This window comes from Lithobates pipiens, unplaced genomic scaffold, assembly GCF_037356315.1.
Source record: "Lithobates pipiens isolate NorthernLeopardFrog02 unplaced genomic scaffold, aLitPip1_a1.2 Scaffold_16, whole genome shotgun sequence".
Classification (NCBI taxonomy): domain Eukaryota; kingdom Metazoa; phylum Chordata; class Amphibia; order Anura; family Ranidae; genus Lithobates; species Lithobates pipiens.
In genome coordinates, this window is record NW_027507748.1 from 451,488,397 (window position 1) to 451,510,479 (window position 22,083).

At 42.2% G+C, this 22,083-nt stretch overlaps 1 protein-coding gene across 2 annotated transcripts in view; it reads right to left on the reverse strand.

Annotated features, from left to right (window-relative positions):
* The window catches only part of SLC9A7 (solute carrier family 9 member A7), a 134,735-nt gene that overhangs the window by 22,154 nt on the left and 90,498 nt on the right, over positions 1–22,083 (reverse strand). Inside the window, exons 11-13 of one of the 2 annotated variants that reach the window (XM_077482799.1) lie at positions 9,514–9,625; positions 5,736–5,889; positions 5,477–5,536 (exon numbers count right to left, since the gene is read on the reverse strand). In XM_077482799.1, the coding sequence (XP_077338925.1) occupies positions 5,477–5,536; positions 5,736–5,889; positions 9,514–9,625 (326 nt within the window). The remainder of the gene's footprint in view (positions 1–5,476; positions 5,537–5,735; positions 5,890–9,513; positions 9,626–22,083) is intronic. The other variant, XM_077482800.1, reaches the window with a different exon arrangement.

Here is a 22,083-nt window from a genome sequence, read left to right on the forward strand (position 1 = left end):
GTCTGGTACCCCAACAGTCATGCAGGTTAAACCAAAAAAATAATGGCATGGTAACGGATCAACGAAAAGTTGGTGGACATTCTCTTTATGATAAAGTCAAGAAATGTTTCCTGGGAGACCCCAATGACCCCCTATGGACCATCCAACATCCACCTTTGCACAGGAATGGGGTAGTTCCTTTACTTAAACAGTTTTCTATTGATTTGCAAAGTGCAATTGAATGTGCTATGGAATTGACATTCCAGAAAGTGTCCACGCCCTTCCCCCTTCACAGAGATATGTAAATGAACTACAAGTATTATCTGTCACCTCGGAAGACATTTTTGTATTAAGTCCTCATAGTGAGCAGTGCTATATAGGTCTTCTAAAATGGATAATGGCTGCACTTGAAACATGAATCTGTTCTTTAACATGAAGTAATAACAAAATATGGGCCAAGTGGCTCTAAGATGACACTACTGCATAGTCCTCGCATATAACTGGGACTGGGCTAGAGGATGGGAAAAAGTATGATTATCTGCTCCTTGACTGTATCCCCATATCAAGGGGGTCTGGATGGATTGTCATTATTGCTGTGATATCAAGTCTAACACGAGCCAGCACACGCTTTAGCTCTTTTTGCTACACCCTTTTATTTGTCTGATGGGCCACCTGGTGTTTCTGTGCCTTAAAATAGAGATTTTTTTTTAACCACTTGCTTACTGGGCACTTAAACCCCTCTCCTGCCCAGACCAATTTTCAGCTTTCAGCGCTGATGCACTTTGAATGACAATTGCGCGGGCATACAACACTGTACCCAAATGACATTTTTATAATTTTTTTCCCACAAATAGAGCTTTCTTTTGGTGGTATTTAATTACAGTTGGGAGTTTTATTTTTTGCTAAACAAACAAAAAAAATGCAAAAAAATAAAATAAAAAATCATGTTTAACCACCTTCAGACCGGACCATTTTGCTGGTAAATGACCAGAGGTCTTTTTACAATTTGGCACTGCGCTGCTTTAACTGGTAATTGCGCGGTCATGCAATGTTGTACCCAAACAAAATTTGCGTCCTTTTCTTCCCACAAATAGAGCTTTCTTTTGATGGTATTTGATTGCCTCTGCGATTTTTATTTTTTGCGATATAAACGTAAAAAGACCGCAAATTTTGAAAAAAAAATGATATTTTCTACTTTTTGTTATTAGAAAAATCCAATAAACTCAATTTTAGTCATACATTTAGGCCAAAATGTATTCAGCCACATGTCTTTGGTAAAAAAAAAAAAGTCAATAATTGTATATTTATTGGTTTGCGCAAAAGTTGTCACATCTACAAACTAAGGTACGTTTTCTGGAATTTACGCAGCTTTTAGTTTACAACTGCCTATCTCATTTCTTGAGGTGCTAAAATGGCAGGGCAGTACAAAACCCCCCCAAATGACCCTATTTTGGAAAGTAGACACCCTAAGGAAATTGATAAGTGGCATGTTGAGCCCATTGAATATTTTATTTTTTTGCCTCAAGCGATTGAATAATGACAAAAAATATATATATTTTTTTTTTTTACACAAAGTTGTCACTAAATGATATATTGCTCACACATGCCATGGGCATATGTGAAATGACACCCCAAAATAAATTCTGCTGCTTCTCCTGAGTACGGGGATACCACATATGTGGGACTTGTTGGGAGCCTAGCCACGTACGGGGCCCCGAAAACCAAGAACCGCCTTCAGGTTTTCTAAGGGCGTAAATATTTGACTTCACTCCTCACTACCTATTACAGTTTTGAAGGCCATAAAATGCCAAGATGGCACAAAACCCCCACAAATGACCCCATTTTAGAAAGTAGACACCCCAAGCTATTTGCTGAGAGGCATGTTGAGTCCATGGAATATTTTATATTTTGCCACAAGTTGCGGGAAAATTACAAACTTTTTTTTTTTTTTTTTCACAAAGTTGTCACTAAATGATATATTGCTCACGCATTCCATGGGCATATGTGAAATGACACCCAAAAATAAATTCTGCTGCTTCTCCTGAGTACGGGGATACCACATATGTGGGACTTTTTGGGAGCCTAGCCGCGTACGGGGCCCCGAAAACCAAGGACCGCCTTCAGGCTTTCTAAGGGCGTTACAGTTTTGAAGGCCATAAAATGCCAAGATGGCACAAACCCCCCCCCAAATGACCCCATTTTGGAAAGTAGACACCCCTAAATTTAGGGGTACACTAGTGAGACTAGGTAATAAATGGCGGGTGCCCTGAAACTATAAAAAAATAACTAACCAACCAGCGTCACCTGTAACAGTTATATGGTGATCACTGGTGAAAGGGTTAACTAGGGGGCAATCAGGGGGCTTTATGCGGTAGTATATGGGGGTCCCTGGCGCTATAAAAAGCTGCAGCGAACCTAAATACCTACCTGCCTAACTAGCGTCACCTGTGACACTAATACAGCGATCAGAAAAACGATCGCTTATTAGGCTGGGTTCACACTGGAGCGATGTGGGAACGCCACGAATGCGCGGCGGGTTCCCGCATCGCATGCCTCCCGGCGGCAGTTCACACTGCCCTATGCGAACTGCTGGGAGTGTCAGTGAAATGTTAATGACACCCCCAGATCAGTTGGCATATCGCAGTGCGATCTGCAAACTCGGATCGCATGGTGTGAACACCCATGCGATCAGATTCTGCTGCGGACCAAAAAAAGGGTCCCGTGCGAGTTTGCGGCGGGTGCGGCGGGTGCGACACGAATTCAGCCATACTATCTGTATGGCTGAACTCGAATCGCACAGAGATCGGATGTGATTTGCACTGCAGTGCGGTGCGAATCACATCCGTTCTCATAAACCGCTGCAATGTGAACCCAGCCTTAGTGACACTGGCGACGGGGGGTGATCACGGGGTTAAACCTTTATTGGGGGGGTTAGGGGGGTACCTTGGAACTAAAGGGGGCTAACCCTAACTGCCCTAACAGTTATTACAGTCACAAATGACACCCGCCGGGTGATCAGGGGGTTAAACCTTTATTAGGTAATAAATGGCGGGTGCCCTGAAACTATAAAAAAATAACTAACCAACCAGCGTCACCTGTAACAGTTATATGGTGATCACTGGTGAAAGGGTTAACTAGGGGGAAATCAGGGGGCTTTATGCGGTAGTATATGGGGGTCCCTGGCGCTATAAAAAGCTGCGGCGAACCTAAATACCTACCTGCCTAACTAGCGTCACCTGTGACACTAATACAGCGATCAGAAAAATGATCGCTTATTAGGCTGGGTTCACACTGGAGCGATGCGGGAACGCCATGAATCCGCGGCGGGTTCCCGCATCGCATGCCTCCCGGCGGCAGTTCACACTGCCCTATGCGAACTGCTGGGAGTGTCAGTGAAATGTTAATGACACCCCCAGATCAGTTCGCATATCGCAGTGCGATCTGCAAACTCGGATCGCATGGTGTGAACACCCATGCGATCCGATTCTGCTGCGGGCCAAAAAAAGGGTCCCGTGCGAATTTGCGGCGGGTGCGGCACGAATTCAGCCATACTATCTGTATGGCTGAACTCGAATCGCACAGAGATCGGATGTGATTTGCACTGCAGTGGGGTGCGAATCACATTCGTTCTCATAAACCGCTGCAATGTGAACCCAGCCTTAGTGACACTGGCGAGGGGGGGTGATCACGGGGTTAAACCTTTATTGGGGGGGTTAGGGGGGCACATTAGAACTAAAGGGGGCTAACCCTAACTGCCCTAACAGTTATTACAGTCACAAATGACACCAATGCAAAAAAAAAAAAAAAAAGCAATTGGTGTCACTGTGACTGGGGGGGGGGGGCAGGGGTAACTGGGGGGTGATCGGGGGGTAAAGGGGGGGTGTGAGTGTGCCTGGCATGTTCTACTGTGTAGTGTAGTGCTTGTGCAACTCACCAATGCTCTCTCCTCGGTGCCGGAACGAAAAATACCGACACGGAGGAGAGAATACATCACTTCCTCTCCTGTGTTTACATTACAGGAGAGGAAGTGATGTCACGGGACATTTTCATTCGTCGGGAGCGATCGCGAGGGGGTGGCCATGAATGAATGGCCGTCCCCTCGTCCGGGATCGCTCCCGAACGAATACCGACTGCCGCAGGCACCGGGCGGGGGCCCGATCGGGCCCCCCGACCGGCGGGCAGGCAAGGACGTACATCGTCGTGGGGCGGTCGGCAAGTGGTTAATAGTTTGTTATAAAATTTTGCAAACAGGTAATTTTTCTCCTTCATTGAAGTACGCTGATGAGGAGGCAATGATAGGCACAGTTAAGGCGGCACTAATAGGCACAGATAAGGCGGCACCGATGGGCACAGATGGGTGGCACAGATGGGTGGCACTAAGGGGCACTGATAGGTGGCTCTGATAGGTGGCACTGCTGGGCACTGATGGGCGGCACTGCTGGGCACTGGTAGATGACACTGATGGGCACAGATATGTGGCACTGGGGTGCAGCACCTTAGTTGAGGCAGATTCTGGGCACTGCTGGGTGGCACTGTGGGCACTGCTGGGTGGCACTGACAGGGCGGGACACATTTTTTATTGATGTGGCAAAGCAGGGGGCAGGTGGGCACTGGCAGGGCTGGACGTGATCGGGACTAATGTCCCGATCACAGCCGCCGGTGATCGGCTTTTTTTTTTTCTCCTCGCGCTATCAGCGCGAGGAGGAATAATAGCCGATTACCAGCTCCGTTGTATCACATGATCAGCTGTCATTGGCTGACAGCTGATCACGTGATAAGGAGTCGGGATCGACCCCTTGCTCGGATCCGCGATCAGGCGAGTCTCAGACTCGCCGGTCACAGAGCGTGCCGCGCGCGCCCCTCAGGGGGCGCGCAGGCCGCTCGTGCACGGGACGATGTCAATAAACGTTGTCCCGGCAAAGGAGATCCGCGCTGTAGCCGTCATTCGGCTATAGCGCGGGTCTCAAGCGGTTAAACAACTAAATTTGAAGCAATATGATGTGTTGATACTAATTTTCCCTCTGACACAGACTATGATAAGATAAAAACCAATGAGTCAGAACCTTAACTCTTTGGTTTGTGAACCTCAATGGTAAAAAATATATATAAAAATATGATATAAAAATGTATGAATAAACTATATACAATATTAAAAATGTATTAAATGTTTTGTAAACTGCCATAATGAAAATTAATTAAAATCTTGTTTATATAAACCAGCTACTTTTACAAGTTCACCAGTTCTTTAAAGAAAAAATCCATTATGAGCAGAGTATGGCTGTCAACAATAAAGTATTATCTTATTATAATTCAGAATTTTAATTTCCAATCACAAAGTAATATGCAAATAAGTTGAAGAAAGCCAAGCACAGAGAAAATGCATACAAAAGCTATAGTCCTAAAGAAGGGTAGCTAGATCAACAAAAGCAGCTGAAAGGTTCCCCAAGGATTGTACTCAAAGAAACTGTGTTAATTTCACATGGAAGAACCAAATCACCTGAAATACTGCCAACGTCTAATGGACTCATCCTCCATCGATGGCACATGGTCACCAACTCTGGCATAGTACAAGAATGAAATGAAAATGAAGACAGGGGTATGGAAGATGATTGAGCTATTTTACTACTTGATGTGATAGCCTACAAGTAAAAAATACAAACCTGTTTAAATTAAAAAAAAAAAAAAAAAGCTTGTGCTTTCATAGCTGCTTTGCTACAGATGACTGATGTTGGATGACTAGTTGTGATACCACTCACCTGATATTCAGCCAGGATAACATGGGAGTTGTTCCCCCGCCTATTACCCAGACAGTAAAAAATACAATTAGAAGAGTTGTGGAAAACATCATCCGATGAGCATATGAGGCAGTGTCACGAATTGCGAGGGCAAATGCCATTGCTCCACGGAGACCTGTGGAAAAAGGAAACTCATTTTATAGTGGAAGATAAAATTACATTTATCCTCATAAAAGATTGTTTTCCATAATGCAAATTTGTTTTATACAACCAATATTCATCAGAAACACTATACAAGATTACAAGTTGTAGATTCAAATTTAGTAACAAAGGCACTAGTTGAAATGAAACACTTGGAGGAGCTTCACTCTGCGCCTCAGAGAAAGTGGCCCAGAAATGTCTTTTCTGCAGATTCCTACTGCAAGTCCTTGAAGCTAACAATTTTGACTCCAATCCTCATTATCTCTGAGCGCAGAATGCATCAAACCCTAAGGAGTAGGGGCCCCCTTCACACTGATCAGTTGTTCAGTAGAAAAACGTATGAAAAATGCATCCCTCTAAAATCCTATGGAACGCTTCACATCAGTCGGTTGCGTTTTGGGCCGCTTTCACACTGCTCTGTAACTAAGATACAAAAAAAAAAAAAAAAAAAAAAAAAAAAAACGCATAATCTTGAGCTTTTTTTTTTTTTTACCTGAAAAAACTAACGGTCTGCAAACATCAAGCAATGCAGATGGGACCTATTTAACATTACTACTTAGTCTACAAAGGCTGTTTAACTTCGCTCAAAAGCGAGCTCATACGAGCTGGCCACAGTAACCAAATTGAGTCTTAACTGCATTTCTAAAAAAAAAAAAAGCTCTCTCGCTCTCAAAGGAAATACACTTAAGATCAAATATCCAGTCAGATATAGTAGGAGGAAACGGGGAGGCCAACTTGAGGGCAATTTGTGTTCAGGCTACAAACGCACGTATGATATTAGTCCGCATGGGTGGCTTAAGCAATGAACTGTCGACATACCCCAACAAACACGTACGAGGATCCATTAGAAGACTTGCATCTAAGATCCTATTAAGTTTGCCCACAACCTCCGCCCAACATCTCTGGAGTTTTGGGCAGCACCGTAATAGATGCAACAAAGACCCTGAATTGCCGCATCTAGGACAAGCCAGATCGCCTCTTAAGCCCATAGCACACAGAAATTCCGGGGTCCTATACTCCCTATGCAATATAAAAATCTGGGTTAACCTGTGCGAGAGTGAAAGAGACACAAAGTGGAAGACCTGAAGAATCTCTTCCCAAGCACTAACAGAAATGGGCCCAATATCCTTTTCCCACTTTGCTATAAAGGGCAGGTGGAATTTATGAAAAGTGGTCTACAAGCAGGATTTTTAAACACGCAAATGATCGTTTTGAATTAGTCCATAGGAATTAAGGATGCATTATGCATTTTTACTGAGTTTTTGCAAAAAAAAAAAGCAGTGAAAAATACAACTGCCCTGTGTGAAGAGTTCCATAAGATTTAAAGGTATAAGGTCACTTTTTTTGAAAAAAAATAAAAAATAAATGCACATTTTTTTGCCGGTAAAAAAAATTTACATTTCTTTTTCTGTTTTTGAAGCCTGTAAAGCATTGCACCAGCGCTGGTGCCATGCAGGTCTCCTGCAGATCTGTCAGTGTATCTGTGTACCCATACATTCTGTATGGGAAGCAGATACAATCTGACAAGAAGAATCAAACTGTGGAGCAACAGGGTAGTTCACTAGAAACTACAAGCCGACAGCTACAAAGGATGTTGGAGCTTGTACTTCATTCACAGAGAGCTGTGTGAATGAATTACGTGGCCGCACGGGCATGCCGATTTTAAAAAGTGACTGCTAATACAGGGAACTTCTCTCCATACTGCTGTCACAGGAAGTGGAGGGGGGGAATCGCGCATCGGTTGCAGCATTGAGCACGTTACATGTTCCACCCTAAATATGGATGAAATCTGTAACATGTTCCCAATGGTGCAATTATCCTTTCAAGGGATTCATTTCTCTGAAAAACTGATCAGTGTAAAAGGGGCCATATTTGAAGCATCACAAGTAGGCAAATAAAGTTGTAAAAGGTAAATTCATGTCCAGTGTAGGATGGCCAATCACCAAAACAAGTGGGGTCATACACATCAGACTCAACTTCAACACAACAATTTACACAGGTATAGAGATCGAGAGAGATATATATATATCTTTTCTAAATTTATTTTTTTGCTTTTGAGAGTGTAAGGTAGAGTTAAAGCCCCTGTCAGGTTTTTCCCCCCCATAGATCTCATTAGGGAGATTTTGTTCCACTTCCTATTTGAGTCTGCCAATTTTGTTTTTTATTACAAGTTTTCAATTTTTCTTAACTTTCTTAATAGCATGCAGGTCTTTTGAAGTACTATGGGAAAGTTGTAAAAATATTGTTGGCATGCACTGATAACGCCAAAGGACACAAAATATACAAGTTTACTATTCTGTAAAAATTAAGGAAATTTTCTAATGTAAGGGAAATTCCCTTTTAGAAAGTTGCCAAGGGAACAAGTTTCCCCAGTCGAAGAGTTCCCCTCTAACCCTGTTCTGGGAGAAAATTAAAATGTCCAATTTATCCTCATTTTCATTCCTGGTAGCATTGGTGATCAGGTGAAAACCCTAATCATTTGAAATGTAATCAACATGGCATTTAAATCACATTTCTGGCACCGTGGAGGTTGTTGGAAACAAATTCATAACACCAGTATGAAATTTGTATTGGTAATACTCACGTGTTCGACAAGTTCTTGTAATTCTTTTTTGTTCAATAGATTTTCTACTGTTGTGACAATTTCATAAAGAAATTCCGCCATACTCATCTCTTCAGGAAAGCCCATCACGTCTCTAATCTTTTACCACTTCCATCAGCTCATTCTCCAGTGTTACAACCTTTTGTACCACCTGCCCCACACTATTAGACTGTAAGCTCTTTGTCAGGTCACCTTGAGGCGAGGTGACAGATGCACACCGTAGGGATCAGGAGTGCACCGCAGGGTTGTGGACCCTACGGCTGACTGCTGCAGACGGGGGACAGATCCCACTGGGGTTAGAGCATAAGATGCCCTGGGGTGCGGAGTCTAAGAGCCAGCAGGTGTTCACCAGCGCCTCTAGTGGTGAGGAAGGACTTGGCTGCAACTGGCTCCAGGTCGCGACCCCCAGGGTCCCCCAGCTCACACCCACAGTAGGCAACAGGAGGATAGGGATGGTGAGGGACAAAGCCAAGGTCGGGGCCACAAGCAGACAAGAATAGTCGGGGACATGCCAAAAGGTCAGGATCACAGGCAAACAGGGATAGTCAAACACGCCAAAGTCGGTAACGGAAACCAGTAGAAGAGCACACGGCAGGAAACAGGAAGCTAACACAAAGGTATACACAATGGTTGATCAGCACAGATGGCCTGCAGTGCACAGGTTAATATAGGGCTCCCTGATAGGGCCTGGGGTGGAGCCATGCTTAGAGGAGAGGTTATAAAAACCACCAGGTGGAAGTGGCTGGCCTCTAGTCTGAACATGAGGGGAGGTAAGCAAACACAGGAAGATCACTGCATAACCATGACACTCTTCTGAGCAGGGCACTCAATTCTCTAGTATTTTATTGTATTATAACTGTATTGTCTCCCCCTTTATATTGTAAAGCGCTGCGTAAATTGTTGGCGCTATATAAATCCTGTATAATAATAATAATAATAATAATAATAATAATAATAATAATAATAATAATAATGTAGCATTCAACATAACCTTACCTGAAAACATCATCATGTGCTGAAAATTCCACCCAATCTTGTGCCGCCTGCCCAGGTTCAAGAAAAACGAAAGTGGATATATGTGAGCTGCTCTCCCAACGAACACAGCTATCTATAGCAGATAGAAGTCAAGGTCTCAAAACTAAAAAGAAGAGGTCATCCACTCTATTATATTCGATTTTGACTTGCCGTCATCATTTTAAACTACAAGAAGGGAAAACAAAGTCCAACAAGATGACCTATAAATCCAACAGACCAAAAGAAAACAAAATGCTGTATAAAGTTCTAGTGCAAATGGAATCCAACGATATCCTCCACCAAGTGAGGTCACCAACATATAGTCAGGATGTACCCATACCACATGAGATGGACCCTCCGTTATGGAAGGTCAAATACACGTTGGGAAATGGCAGCTCCAGACATCAATAAGCAAGTAGTGCAGGCAGTGACTGAGTCACCAGCTCTCTGCTCAGGGAGCCCTGAGAACCGAGCGATCGGTGGTGTTCACTCGCTTGGTTCTCAGCCTTAGAGCCAGCAGGGGACAGAGGCACCATCGAAGCAGTACTACATCCACCCAACACCCCCCCTACAAATTCCCATACTTTTTAATTTTAAGTAAGCGATGCACTTCAATGAATCACGTCACATGCCTTTCACCTCTGCAATTCACTACAACTAAAAACTGACAGCCGCTTGCACACTAAAATTGAGGATTTAGCATGTATGCAGCATGAATGAACACCAAATGATAAATTAATATATATTTTAAAACCAAAAAAAAAAAAAACATTCTAATACCAAAAAAAAAAAAAACATTCTAATACCAATTACCCAAAACATGAATTAGAACAATAGCTGTAAGTTACAGTGAGTAGTACAATAAAATGTTGTATTTGTACCACAAAATAGTAATTCAATATTCTAACGCTCTGCAAAGGGTAATTGGTGTATTTTTTGAGTAAAGCTTTCATTTCTTATGAAACATTGCTATTAAAGTGGGGCTTCAGTCATTTTAACTTTCCATCTATTAAACCTTCAGCCCTTGTTGTTTTGTCTTTTGATCGTAAATTTTTTTTTTCTGCCAGTAAGTACCTTATACAGCCCACTTCCTGTTTGTCTGGTCATTAGCCTAGGCTTATGACATCATGCACAGTGCTCTCTTGTGAGAGTTTGCCAGGAAGGGAGGAGGGATGAGTCATGAGGGGGCCAATGAGAGCTGCAGAGCTGGAGGTGTGTTTGTGCTTTGGTGTAAATCCTGGAAGTGAACAGGCACCAGATTCAGTTGCCCACAGTTAAAATGGCTACAGCCAGACAGTCGAGGGAGATTTCTACAACATATTCGGCAAGTACAAAATCACAGTATATATAAAATAATAAGCAAAGTGGTTGAAGGGAAGCTTCAGAATGGCAAAGGTTTTTTTTATTACAAATTATGTGAGCAGACTACAGTTCCTCCAAGTACCAATACTGATGCCGCTGCAAAACATTGTAGTTCGTTAAAGTGTTACTAAACCCATAACAATAAAATCAGTCTGTATATGCAGTAAAACATGCTTATACTCAGTGAAACCCAAGGGGTTAATCCTCTACATTGTGTAACAAGGCTGTTTGATCTGGTCTTCTCTGATACACTCCATCTTCCACTGTCCCCAATCCATCTCCTGATAACACAGAGCCTTTGGAGTCACTCTGCAAATGCCCAGTTTGATGTGCATTTCTAGAATATCTTTTCTGTCTTAGGCAGGTGCATGTGATCAGCACAGGGCCAATCAGCACTGTCCAGACAGAGGATCCAGGGTCATGCAGCCTCATAGTACAGTCAAATTGGAATGAAAACTTCTCCTAAAAGCTTTAACCAGACACTGATAGAAGTCACAAGACTGCTATATACTGCTGATGAGAAATGGTATTTAGCAGTTTATATTTACTAAAATAATTGCATTTCCATGTTATGTGTATTGTGGGAGACCAGTGATATAGTGAATGCAGGGTCCTGGGTTTAGTAACACTATTCATAAATTTTCAAAAGGCAGAGTATTGTTTTTTCTTTTACACTGTGCAAATGTGTATCCTTTGCTATGCTGTGCAAGAGGTTTATTTTTTATAAAGCACAATTTTTTTTTTTTTTTTTTTCCGGTCAGCATTTTTTTTATTTTTTTTTTTTTAAAGCTACCCATGGTTCACCAATGATTAAAACGAGAAGTTCAATTGAACTATAATTTTTTCTATCAGCTAAATACATTCTTAGTGCATCAAAATAAAAAGGTGTGCAGTCTTACGGTTAGTTTTAATGGCAGCCACAGCCTAAGCAGAAAAAGATCTGAAATTTCTCATGCTGAATCAGATATAGCTAACCAAACATTAAGTAACTTGAGATTTAAGGATTACAGAGCTATAGGTTTAGCAGAGGAGTGTGTGACCTCTGCCAAGACCACTCCTTCCACAAAAACATATCGGGTCCTTCTCTACAGCATGCTGGCAAGCGTCAAGTGCTTTCTAGGTAAACACAAAATGTAAGACTTTGCATACCTTTTGTTATGTTGCATCTGGAATTTAGCTAGCCGATTTAAACTGAAAGTTGAGTTGGACTTTATAAAAATTGCACATTCTTACGATCGTTAAAAAAAAAAAAAAAAAAAGGGAAAAAAAAAAATGCAAAGTTTTCTTCTAAGTGGGACTTTAAAGGGGTAATAGTCATCTAAAGGTCATATCATGGTCATAAAAAAATATTGGTTTTATTGGAATATGGTTAAAAAGTAAGGAGTAAAATACATAGAATATACATATTATGCAAATACAGAGGTATACAAAAAACAAAGCAGTTGGAAATAACCACTACTCTGTTGGGACAACAGAGGTAACCATTGTCCTTTGTTTCAACATAGTGGTTATTTTCAACTGCGTTGTTTTTGCATACCACTGTATTTGCAGCCTATGTATATTCTATGTATTGTACTACTTACTTTTTAAACCATATTCCAATAAAACCAATATTTTCTTTATGACAATGGTATGACCTTTAGATGACTATTACCCCTTTAAAGTCCCACTTAGAGGAAAACTTAGAGGAAAACTTTGTGCATGTTGTTATGTTTTAGGAATGTGGGTTGGTCACCTTTAATGTTTGAAAAAAATAGCACCATTTAGCCAATTCTTCAAAAAAGTGAAAGAAATATATAAAAGTTTCAGTGCTGCTCCAAAAAGAAAAACTTCAACTAATTATACCACAAAATAAGAGTGCTCATTTTATACCCAAAACATATACTGTATATAAAAAAAACTCCCAAAATAATGTTACTTTGTGCATAATTACCATAAAAAAATATTGCGTACAGTAAAAAAATAAAATGTTCAAGTCCATGTAGAAAACCCTTCCTTTATATGTTGTGTTGGTGAAAAAGATAGAAAATATCCAGTGTAAAACTTCTGAAAATGTCGTGCCTTCTGCCTTCTATCTGATGTGTAAGGTAAGATAGGGGAGAGGAGAGTAACGATTGACAGGGGAAAATGTGTTATAAGGGAAGGGAAAGTCACGGGGGGGAGATTGTGAAGGGGACTTGGATGCAGGAAAGTGAGGGGGACTAGGATTCAAGTAAGGGGTGCGGTGAAGGGGACTGGTGTGCAAGGAAGGGGGCCGTGATGTGAAGTGGTGACAGAGGACACTGATGTGAAGTGCAGGCTGAGGACACTGATGGTCTGATGCAAGTAGGGAGGCTGTGATGTGAAGGGGGGGGACAGAGGAAGTAAAGGAGGAGCTGTAATGTAAAACAGGGCTGTAATTTAAAAAGGGGGGGGTGCTGTGATGTAAAGGGGGTGTTCTATGATGTAAAAGGAGGTGTGGGGGTGTGGAAGAGGGCTGTGATGTAAAATGGAAACGAATGTAAGAAAGTGGGGCTGTGATAGGAAAGATCCGAGTCATAGCACAAACATGAGACTCTGAATTCAGCTGGATGAAAATTTTAATGACTGGACCACCGCAATTTTTTTATTCCATACCCCCGATATAGTATATAAAGGCCTCATGCCCTTGCTGATGGAAATCGCTGCTTTTACAGGCGTACAGCATATTTTTGCTTTCAAAGCTCTGTTAGCCTTTGTGGCCATGAACATCAGATGCTATAAACCGTGTTATAGGAGCAGTGTTTAGAGGCACTGAAGTGTAAAAAAAAAAAAAAAAAAAAAAAACAAACACACATAACAAAGATGCACTCAGAGAAGAGCTTATGAGCATAATTTAGGCACGTAAATGTGCGTTTGAGCATAAATGTATTCCAACGGTCAAAATAAAAATTCTGCACAGTAGAACACATTTACACTTAATGCAATGCGCACCAACGTGCGTAAATATAAACTCAACATTAAAAAAAAAAATTTCTGCCAAGTTCTGTTAAAAAAAAAAATAATAATAATTTGCAGTAGAGATTCATATGCACGTGTGAATGTGGTATTGTAGCTCTCCTAAAGATTGCGTCGCTCCACTCCATCCAGTTCATATTAAATCACTCACCAGTACATACTGACCTTTGCATTAACAAAAGGTCTGACAGCGCTTGTATAATGGGACATAGATTAATCACTTCAGAACTTTTTCCACCTTTAATGTGACCTACAAACTGTACAACACAGTTGAACAACAAACTGAAATCTTTTAGGTGGAAGTAAAAGTAAAAAAAAACTAAAATATGGTTGCATAAGTGTGCACACCCTTAAACTAATACTTTGTGAAGCATCTTTTGATTTTACAGCATTTTTGTTTTTTTTGGGTACGAGTCTATCAGCATGGCACATCTTGACTTGGCAATATTTGCCCACTCCTCTTTGTAAAAACACTACAAATCCATCAGATTGGGAGGGCATCTCCTGTGCACAGCCCTCTTCAGATCACCCCACAGATTTTCAATCGCATTCAGGTCTGGGCTCTGACTGAGCCATACCAAAACTTTAATCTTCTGGTGAAGCCATTCCTTTATTGATTTTGATGAATGCTTTGGGTAGTTGTCATGCTGAAAGATGAAGTTCCTCCTCTTGTTCAGCTTTCTAGCAGAAGCCTGAAGGTTTTATGCCAATATGGACTGGTATTTGAATTGGTCATAATTTCCTCTACCTTGACTAATGCCCCTGTTCCAGCTTTAGAAAAACAGCCCCAAAGCATGATGCTGCCACCACCACCATGCTTCACTGTGGGCATGGTGTTATTTTGGTGATGTGCAGTGTTTTTGCGCCAAAACAAATATCTTTTGTAATGATGGCCAAAAAGTTCAACCTCGGTTTCATCAGACCAGAACACATTTTCCCACATGGTTTTGGGAGACTTCAGATGTGTTTTTGCTAAAAATTTAGCCAGGCTTGGATGTTTTTCTTCATTAGAAAAGGCTTCAGTCTTGTCACTCTACACCATAGCCCAGACATATGAAGAATACGGTTGATAGTTGTCACATGTACCACACAGCCAGTACTTGCCAGATATTCCTGCAGCTCATTTATTGTTGCTGCAGGCCTCTTGGCAGCCCCCCTGATCAGTTTTCTTCTCGACTTTTCATACATTTTGGAGGGACGTCCAGTTCTTGGTAATGTCACTGTTGTGCCATATTTTCTTCACTTCATGATGACTATCTTCACTGTGTTACATAGTATATCTAATGCCTTGGAAATTCTTTTGAACCCTTCTCCTGACTGATAAGTTAACAATGAAATCCCTCTGATGCTTTGGAAGCTCTTTGCAGACCATGGCTTTTGCTGTAGGATGTGACCAAGAAAATGTCAGGGAAGACCTACTAGAACAGCTGAACTTGATTTAGGGTTAATCAGAGGCACTTTCCTATGATGGCAGGTGTGTACTGACTCCTTTAATATGAGTTTGAATGTGATTGCTTAATTCTGAACACTGCTACATCCCCAGTTATAAGAGGGTGTGCACACTTATGAAACCACAAATTTATTTTTTAACTCCCCCTCCCTAAAAGATTTCAGTTTGTTTTTAAATTGAGTTGTACAGTTTATAGGTCACATTAAAAAAGTGGAAACAGTTTTGAAATGATTTATCTTTGTCTAATTTTTTTACATCACAGAAACCTGACATTTTAACAGGGGTATGTTGACTTTTTATATCCACTGTAAGTAACATAAGACCCCTTTCACACTGGGGCGTTTTTTAGGCGTTTTTCATGCGCTTTAGCGTTAAAAAAAGCGCCTGAAAGAAGCTGCAACTGCAATCCCAATGTAAAAGCCCGAGTGCTTTCACACCAAGGCGCTGCGCTGGCAGAGCGTCAAAAAAAGTCCTGCAAGCAGCTTCTTTGCAGCGCTTTTGGAGCGGTGAATACAACGCTCCTAAAACGCCCCTTCCCATTGAAATCAATGGGAAGCGCTTGTAAAACGCCCAAAAAACGCTATTGGCAGCAGCGTTTTGTGGGCGCTTTTAACCCTTTATTTGGCCACTAGCAGGGGTTAAAAGCGCCCCATTAACGCTCAAAAAATGCTGGTAAAGCGCTGCTAGTTTAAGCGGCGCTTTACGAGCATTTTTCGGGCGCTGACATTTCACATTGGGACTGCAGATGAGGCTTATTTCAAGCGCTTTACAGGCGCTTTTTTAAACGCTAAAGCGCTTGAAAAACGCCTGAAAAACGCCGCAGCGTGAAAGGGGTCTTAGTGAGGTAATCTGTCTTGGTTATCCACCTTCGCTGGATGGTCATCACAATTATAATCAAGTAACACAAACCAATCTTACCATTTATTAGTAACTTACAAACAAGTGAACAGTGGGGTTGATTTATGACAGGCAAAATTACTGTGTACATTGCAAGTGTAGTTGCTCCGGAGCTTAGAAAATGAGGTGACGCTTCACTTTATAAAAAATACCCAATCACATGAAAGTGGAATGAAAAATAAAACAGCATTTTTACTTGCGTGTGTTGGATGATGGCAGTCAGCACTGCTTCCCCTCATTTACTACCGTATATACTCGAGTATAAGCCGAGATTTTCAGCCTCTTTTTTGAGGCTGAAAGTGCCCCCCTCGGCTTATACTCGAGTCATCGCCGTCTGACTGCTCGATCAGCGTATCGAGCAGACAGACGGCGGACATACTACAATTTGAAAGCCGCGCCTCCTTCTCCGCCTCCGCCTGTGATAGGCGGAACACTGAATTTCCCAGCAGCCTGTGTTCCGCCTATCACCGATATCGTCTCATCCTCGTAACACAGGCTGCTGGGAAATTCAGTGTTCCGCCTATCACAGGCGGAGGCGGAGGCGGGGCTTTTGAATTTTAGAATGGCCGCCGAGGCGATCCTGGCAAGGCACGGGACGGAGGCAAGGCAAGGCACGGCACGGGACGGGACGGGACGGGACGGAGGCAAGGCACGAAACGACACGGGACGGAGGCAAGGCACGGGACGGAGGCAAGGCACGGCACGGGACGGAGGCAAGGCACGGGACGGAGGCTCAGGACACAGGTAGGCTGGACACACACACACACACACACACACACATGGACACACACACACATGGACACACACACACATGGACACACACACACATGGACACACACACACATGGACACACACACACATGGACACACACACACATGGACACACACACACATGGACACACACACACATGGACACACACACACATGGACACACACACACATGGACACACACACACATGGACACACACACACATGGACACACACAGGGATGGATGGATGGATGGAGACACACACACACAGGGATGGATGGATGGAGACACACACACACACACAGGGATGGATGGATGGATGGACACACACACACACACAGGGATGGATGGATGGATGGACACACACACAGGGATGGATGGATGGATGGACACACACACACACACAGGGATGGACGGACACACAGGGACGGACACACACACAGGGATGGACAGGCATGTCTCACCCTCGGCTTATACACGAGTCAATAAGTTTGCCAGTTTTTTTGGGGGTAAATTGGGGTACTCGAGTATATACGGTAAGCTCTGGAGCAACTGCACAGCCATTGTGGAGATTGAGAACCGGGAGAGCCGCTACTCTCATGCACATCGCTATATTGAGATGGGGCTCAGGTAAGTATAAAAAGGGAGCTGGGGGAGCTTAATCTTAACACAAAGAATACATTAAGGTAAAAAAAAAAATTCTGCCTTTAGAACCACTTACAGGAAACTGTTTTTAATTGATATACAGCAAGGGAAAAAAAGTATTTGATCCCCTGCAAATGTTGTACATTTGCCCACTGACAAAGAAATAATCAGTCTATAACTTTAATGGTAGGTTTATTTTAACAGTGAGAGATAGAATAAAAAAATTCAGAAAAAGGCATTTCAAAAAAGTTACATTGTTTTGCATTTTAATGAGTGAAATCAGTACTTGATCCCCAAATCTGCAAGGTGTCTTCTATACAGGTAACGAGCCGAGATTAGGAGCACTCCCTTAAAGGGAGTGCTCCTAATCTCAGCTCGTTATGTGCATAAAAGACACCTGTGCACAGAAGCAGATTCCAAACTCTCCACCATGGCCAAGACAAAAGAGCTGTCCAAGAATGTCAGGGACAAGATTGTAGACCTACACAAGGCTGGAATGGGCTACATGACCATCGCCAAGCAGCTTGGTGAGAGGGTGACAACAGTTGTGATTATTCACAAATGGAAGAAAACACAAAATAACTGTCAATCTCCCTCGGCCTGGGGCACCATGCAAGATCTAACTTCCTGGAGTTAGAATGATCATAGGAACGGTGAGGAATCAGCCCAGAACTACACAGGAGAATCTGATCAATGATCTCAAGGCCGCTGGGACCATAGTCAGCAACAATATAATGGGTAACACATTACGCTACGAATGACTGAAATCCTGACACTCACAAGGTCCCCCTGCTCAAGAAAGAACAGGCCCATCTGAAGTTTGCTAATGATTCAGAGGAGAACTGGGTGAAAGCGTTGTGGTCAGATGAGACCAAAATTTAGCTCTTTGGCATCAACTCAACACGCAGCGTTTGGATGAGGAGGAATGCTGCCTATGACTCCAAGAACACCATCCTCACGGCAAACATGGAGGTGGAAACATTATGCTTTAGGGGTGTTTTTCTGCTAGGGGGACAAGACAATTTCACCGCAACAAAGGGATGATTGACAGGCCATGTACTGTCAAAAACTGGATGGGAACCTCCTTCCCTCAGCCAGGGCATTGAAAATGGGTCGTAAATGGGTATTCCAGCATGACAATGACCCAAAACACACTGCCAAAGCAACAAAGGAGTGGCTCAAGAAGCACATTAAGGTCCTGGAGTGGCCTAGCCAGTCTCCAGACCCTAATTCCATTGAAAATATGTGGAGGGAGATGCTATGGATGAAGTGTTTCTTTAAATGCAACGCTATGGTGCATCTTTGTTGTACTTCTTCCTATGTGGTGTTTTCCTGTTCCTGCTGGGTCATTCAGTAAACACGGCTTCTGTACAGTAATGACTTGTGCCGTCTCTTTACATATATCACATCAAACAGGAGCTGAAGGTTCGAGCTACCAAACTTCAGCCTCAAAACCTAAATGCATTAGAGAGGTTCTGGAAAAAACAGTAGGACAAAATCCCTCCTGAGATGTGTGAAAACCTGGTGGCCAAATACAAGAAACGTCTTCCCTCTAATTGCCAACAAGAGTTTTGCCACCAAGTCATGTTTTGCGAAGGGGTCAAATACTTATTTCACTCATTAAAATGCAAATCAATGTACAACTCCTTTGAAACTAGTTTTTCTGGATTTTTTTTTGTTATTCTGTCTCTCACTGTTAAAATAAATCTACTATTAAAATTATAGACTGACCATTTGTCAGTGGTTCAAATGTACAAAATCAGCAGGGGATCAAATACTTTTTTCCCCTCACTGTACTACACTAGGATACGTCTGTTTGCGTCTCTGAGCTTGTTTTACTAAAATCCAAAAAATATTTGTTGCAGATGACAGAACTTTTGTTAATCCAAAGGTTAATATGTTCTGGTAATTGATTTAATATACACGGGTTGGAGTGGAGCATGGTGTTCATTTGGATTATATATGGCAGAAGGATTGAATGAAGTCTTTTGTTTATAATATATTTTTAGGGTAATTAACTGGGCTTTACGTTAATAAACATGCCAAAGTAACAACTGAAACAAGTTAAATTAGACCTTTCCTAGCATGCACAAAGGCTGCCATTGCTGATATCTTCAAAATACTAGCTGCTTGGCTGACTCACTGGGGTTTACTAAAGCTGGAGGCAAAATCAGGCTCACTTCTGCATAGAAAAAAAATCAGCTTCTAAACTCAGCTTTCAGTGAAGCTTTGCCAATAAAACCTGGAAGCTGATTGGTTTCTATGCAAAAGTAAGCCTGATTTTGCACTCTCCAGCTTTAGTAAATAAACCCCACTGCCCTTAACCACTTCCCGACCAGCACACACCGATGTACGTCAACAGAATTGCATGGGCAGGCATATTGGCGTACAGGTACGTCCAATCTTAAATGCCGCCCTGCCGGCACGCTCGCGTGCTGGTCGGGACCCCCGTGAGTCCGGTCGCGGGTCCCGCAGACTCGATCGCCGTGGGCATACCCGCAATCGTCTCACGGGGTGGCTGAACTGGGAGATGCCATTGTAAACAGCATCTCCCCATTCTGCCTAGCAACTAGTGACGCTGATCTCTGCTCCACGTGATTGGAGCAGAGATCAGTGTTCACTAAAAGAAAGTCCAGCCCCCAACAGTTAGTAACACACCCCTAGGAACACTTAAACCCCTACACTGCCACCCACTGGTTAACCCCTTCACTGCCAGTGTCATTTACACAGGAAATCACTGCATTTGTATAGCAGTGATTGCTGTATAAATGACAATGATCCCAAAAATGTGTCAAAAATGTCCGATGTGTCCGCCATAATGTCGCAGTCACAATAAAAATTGCTGATCGCCGCCATTACTAGCAAAAAAAAAAAAATGAATAAAAATGCCATAAAACTATCCCCTATTTCGTAAACGCTATAACTTTTGCGCAAACCAATCGCTTATTGCGATTTTTTTTTTTACCAAAAATATGTAGAAGAATACGTATCGGCCTAAACTGAGGGAAAAAAATGTTTTGTTTTTTTTTATATATTTTTGGGGATATTATAACAAAAAGTAAAAAATAATTCTTTTTTTTTTTCAAAATTGTCGCTCTATTTAGGTTTATAGTGCAAAAAAAATAAAAACCGCAGAGGTGATCAAATACCACCAAAAGAAAGCTCTATTTGTGGGGAAAAAAAGGACATCAATTTTGTTTGGGAGCCACATCACATGACCGCGCAATTGTCAGTTAACGCGTCGCAAAAAGTGGTCTGGTCTTTGGCCAGAAAAATGATCCGGGGCTGAAGTGGTTAATATACTCTTCTGGGTTAGTCACTCAATCTATTAAGTTATGACAGCCAGGCAACTAAAATCTTCAGAAAATAAAGTTAGCAAAGGCAGCCTCCATGTTAGTGTTGGAGAAGGAAACAAAATAAAATGCATTAACTTTCAGTTACTGCACAGAAGACTGCTGCCGCAGGTCAACAGAATAGGGGTGGGACAAAGAAGGATAATTCTTTAGCAGCAGGGAAATCTGGTGTCCATATGGGACATCAATGAGCCCCAGGCTATGTAGATGTAACTGAGGATAAAATCTATTTCGGCATATTGAAAAGATAATAGATCTATTAGCGTTTATGCTACCCAAGGGATGTGGATATCCAGCCGGAGACCTGTTTTTGGCAACTACGCAAAAAAAGGGGACTCACCACGGTTTCAGTTCCTGTGTGGGATGGTTTGTTGATCATTGGAGAGTTCTGTGATCCAAAGAGAAGGCTTCTTATCATCCACCTTCTGGTAAAGGCATTTTATACTAGCATGGTGGTGTGGTGTGTGGGCTCATACACAAAAGTTGGTGCAAGGTTTCTGCCTTCATCTACCACTCTTCACTCTGGTTTTCCTCAACCTACTGCTCTAGCTCTGCATATGAACTTTATATGATTTCCATTGCCATAAACAATTTTATGCTAGCTGCTTTGTTCCTTTATTTTGAGTATGAGAAACTGTAACAATGGTTTCACTTCATTAATTGTGAGCACGGACATTTCTATATGTCTATGTACAACTGCACAGAAGAGGTTGATATTTTAGAGCAGGGATCCTCAAACTACGGCCCTCCAGCTGTTGCGGAACTACACATCCCATGAGGCATTGTAAAACTTTGACATTCACAGACATGACTAGGCATGATGGGAATTGTAGTTCCTGAACAACTGAAGGGCCGTAGTTTGAAGACCCCTGTTTTACAGGGTTCCTTGAAGATGACTACTTCTTTCCATGCAGCACTCTATAAATAATGCTGCGTGTTTAGCACGAGATGACTGCAATAATCAAGCATTATGCCTTTGTCTGCGACAGTGTAAAACACACAGTACATCAATTCTACATCATTGTATGGAAAGCATTTCAGTTTTACTGTATCCAAGTTATGAAGTATTTAAGGCCACGATATCCAGATACGTTTTGCTTAAGGGACCCATCTGTCATCCT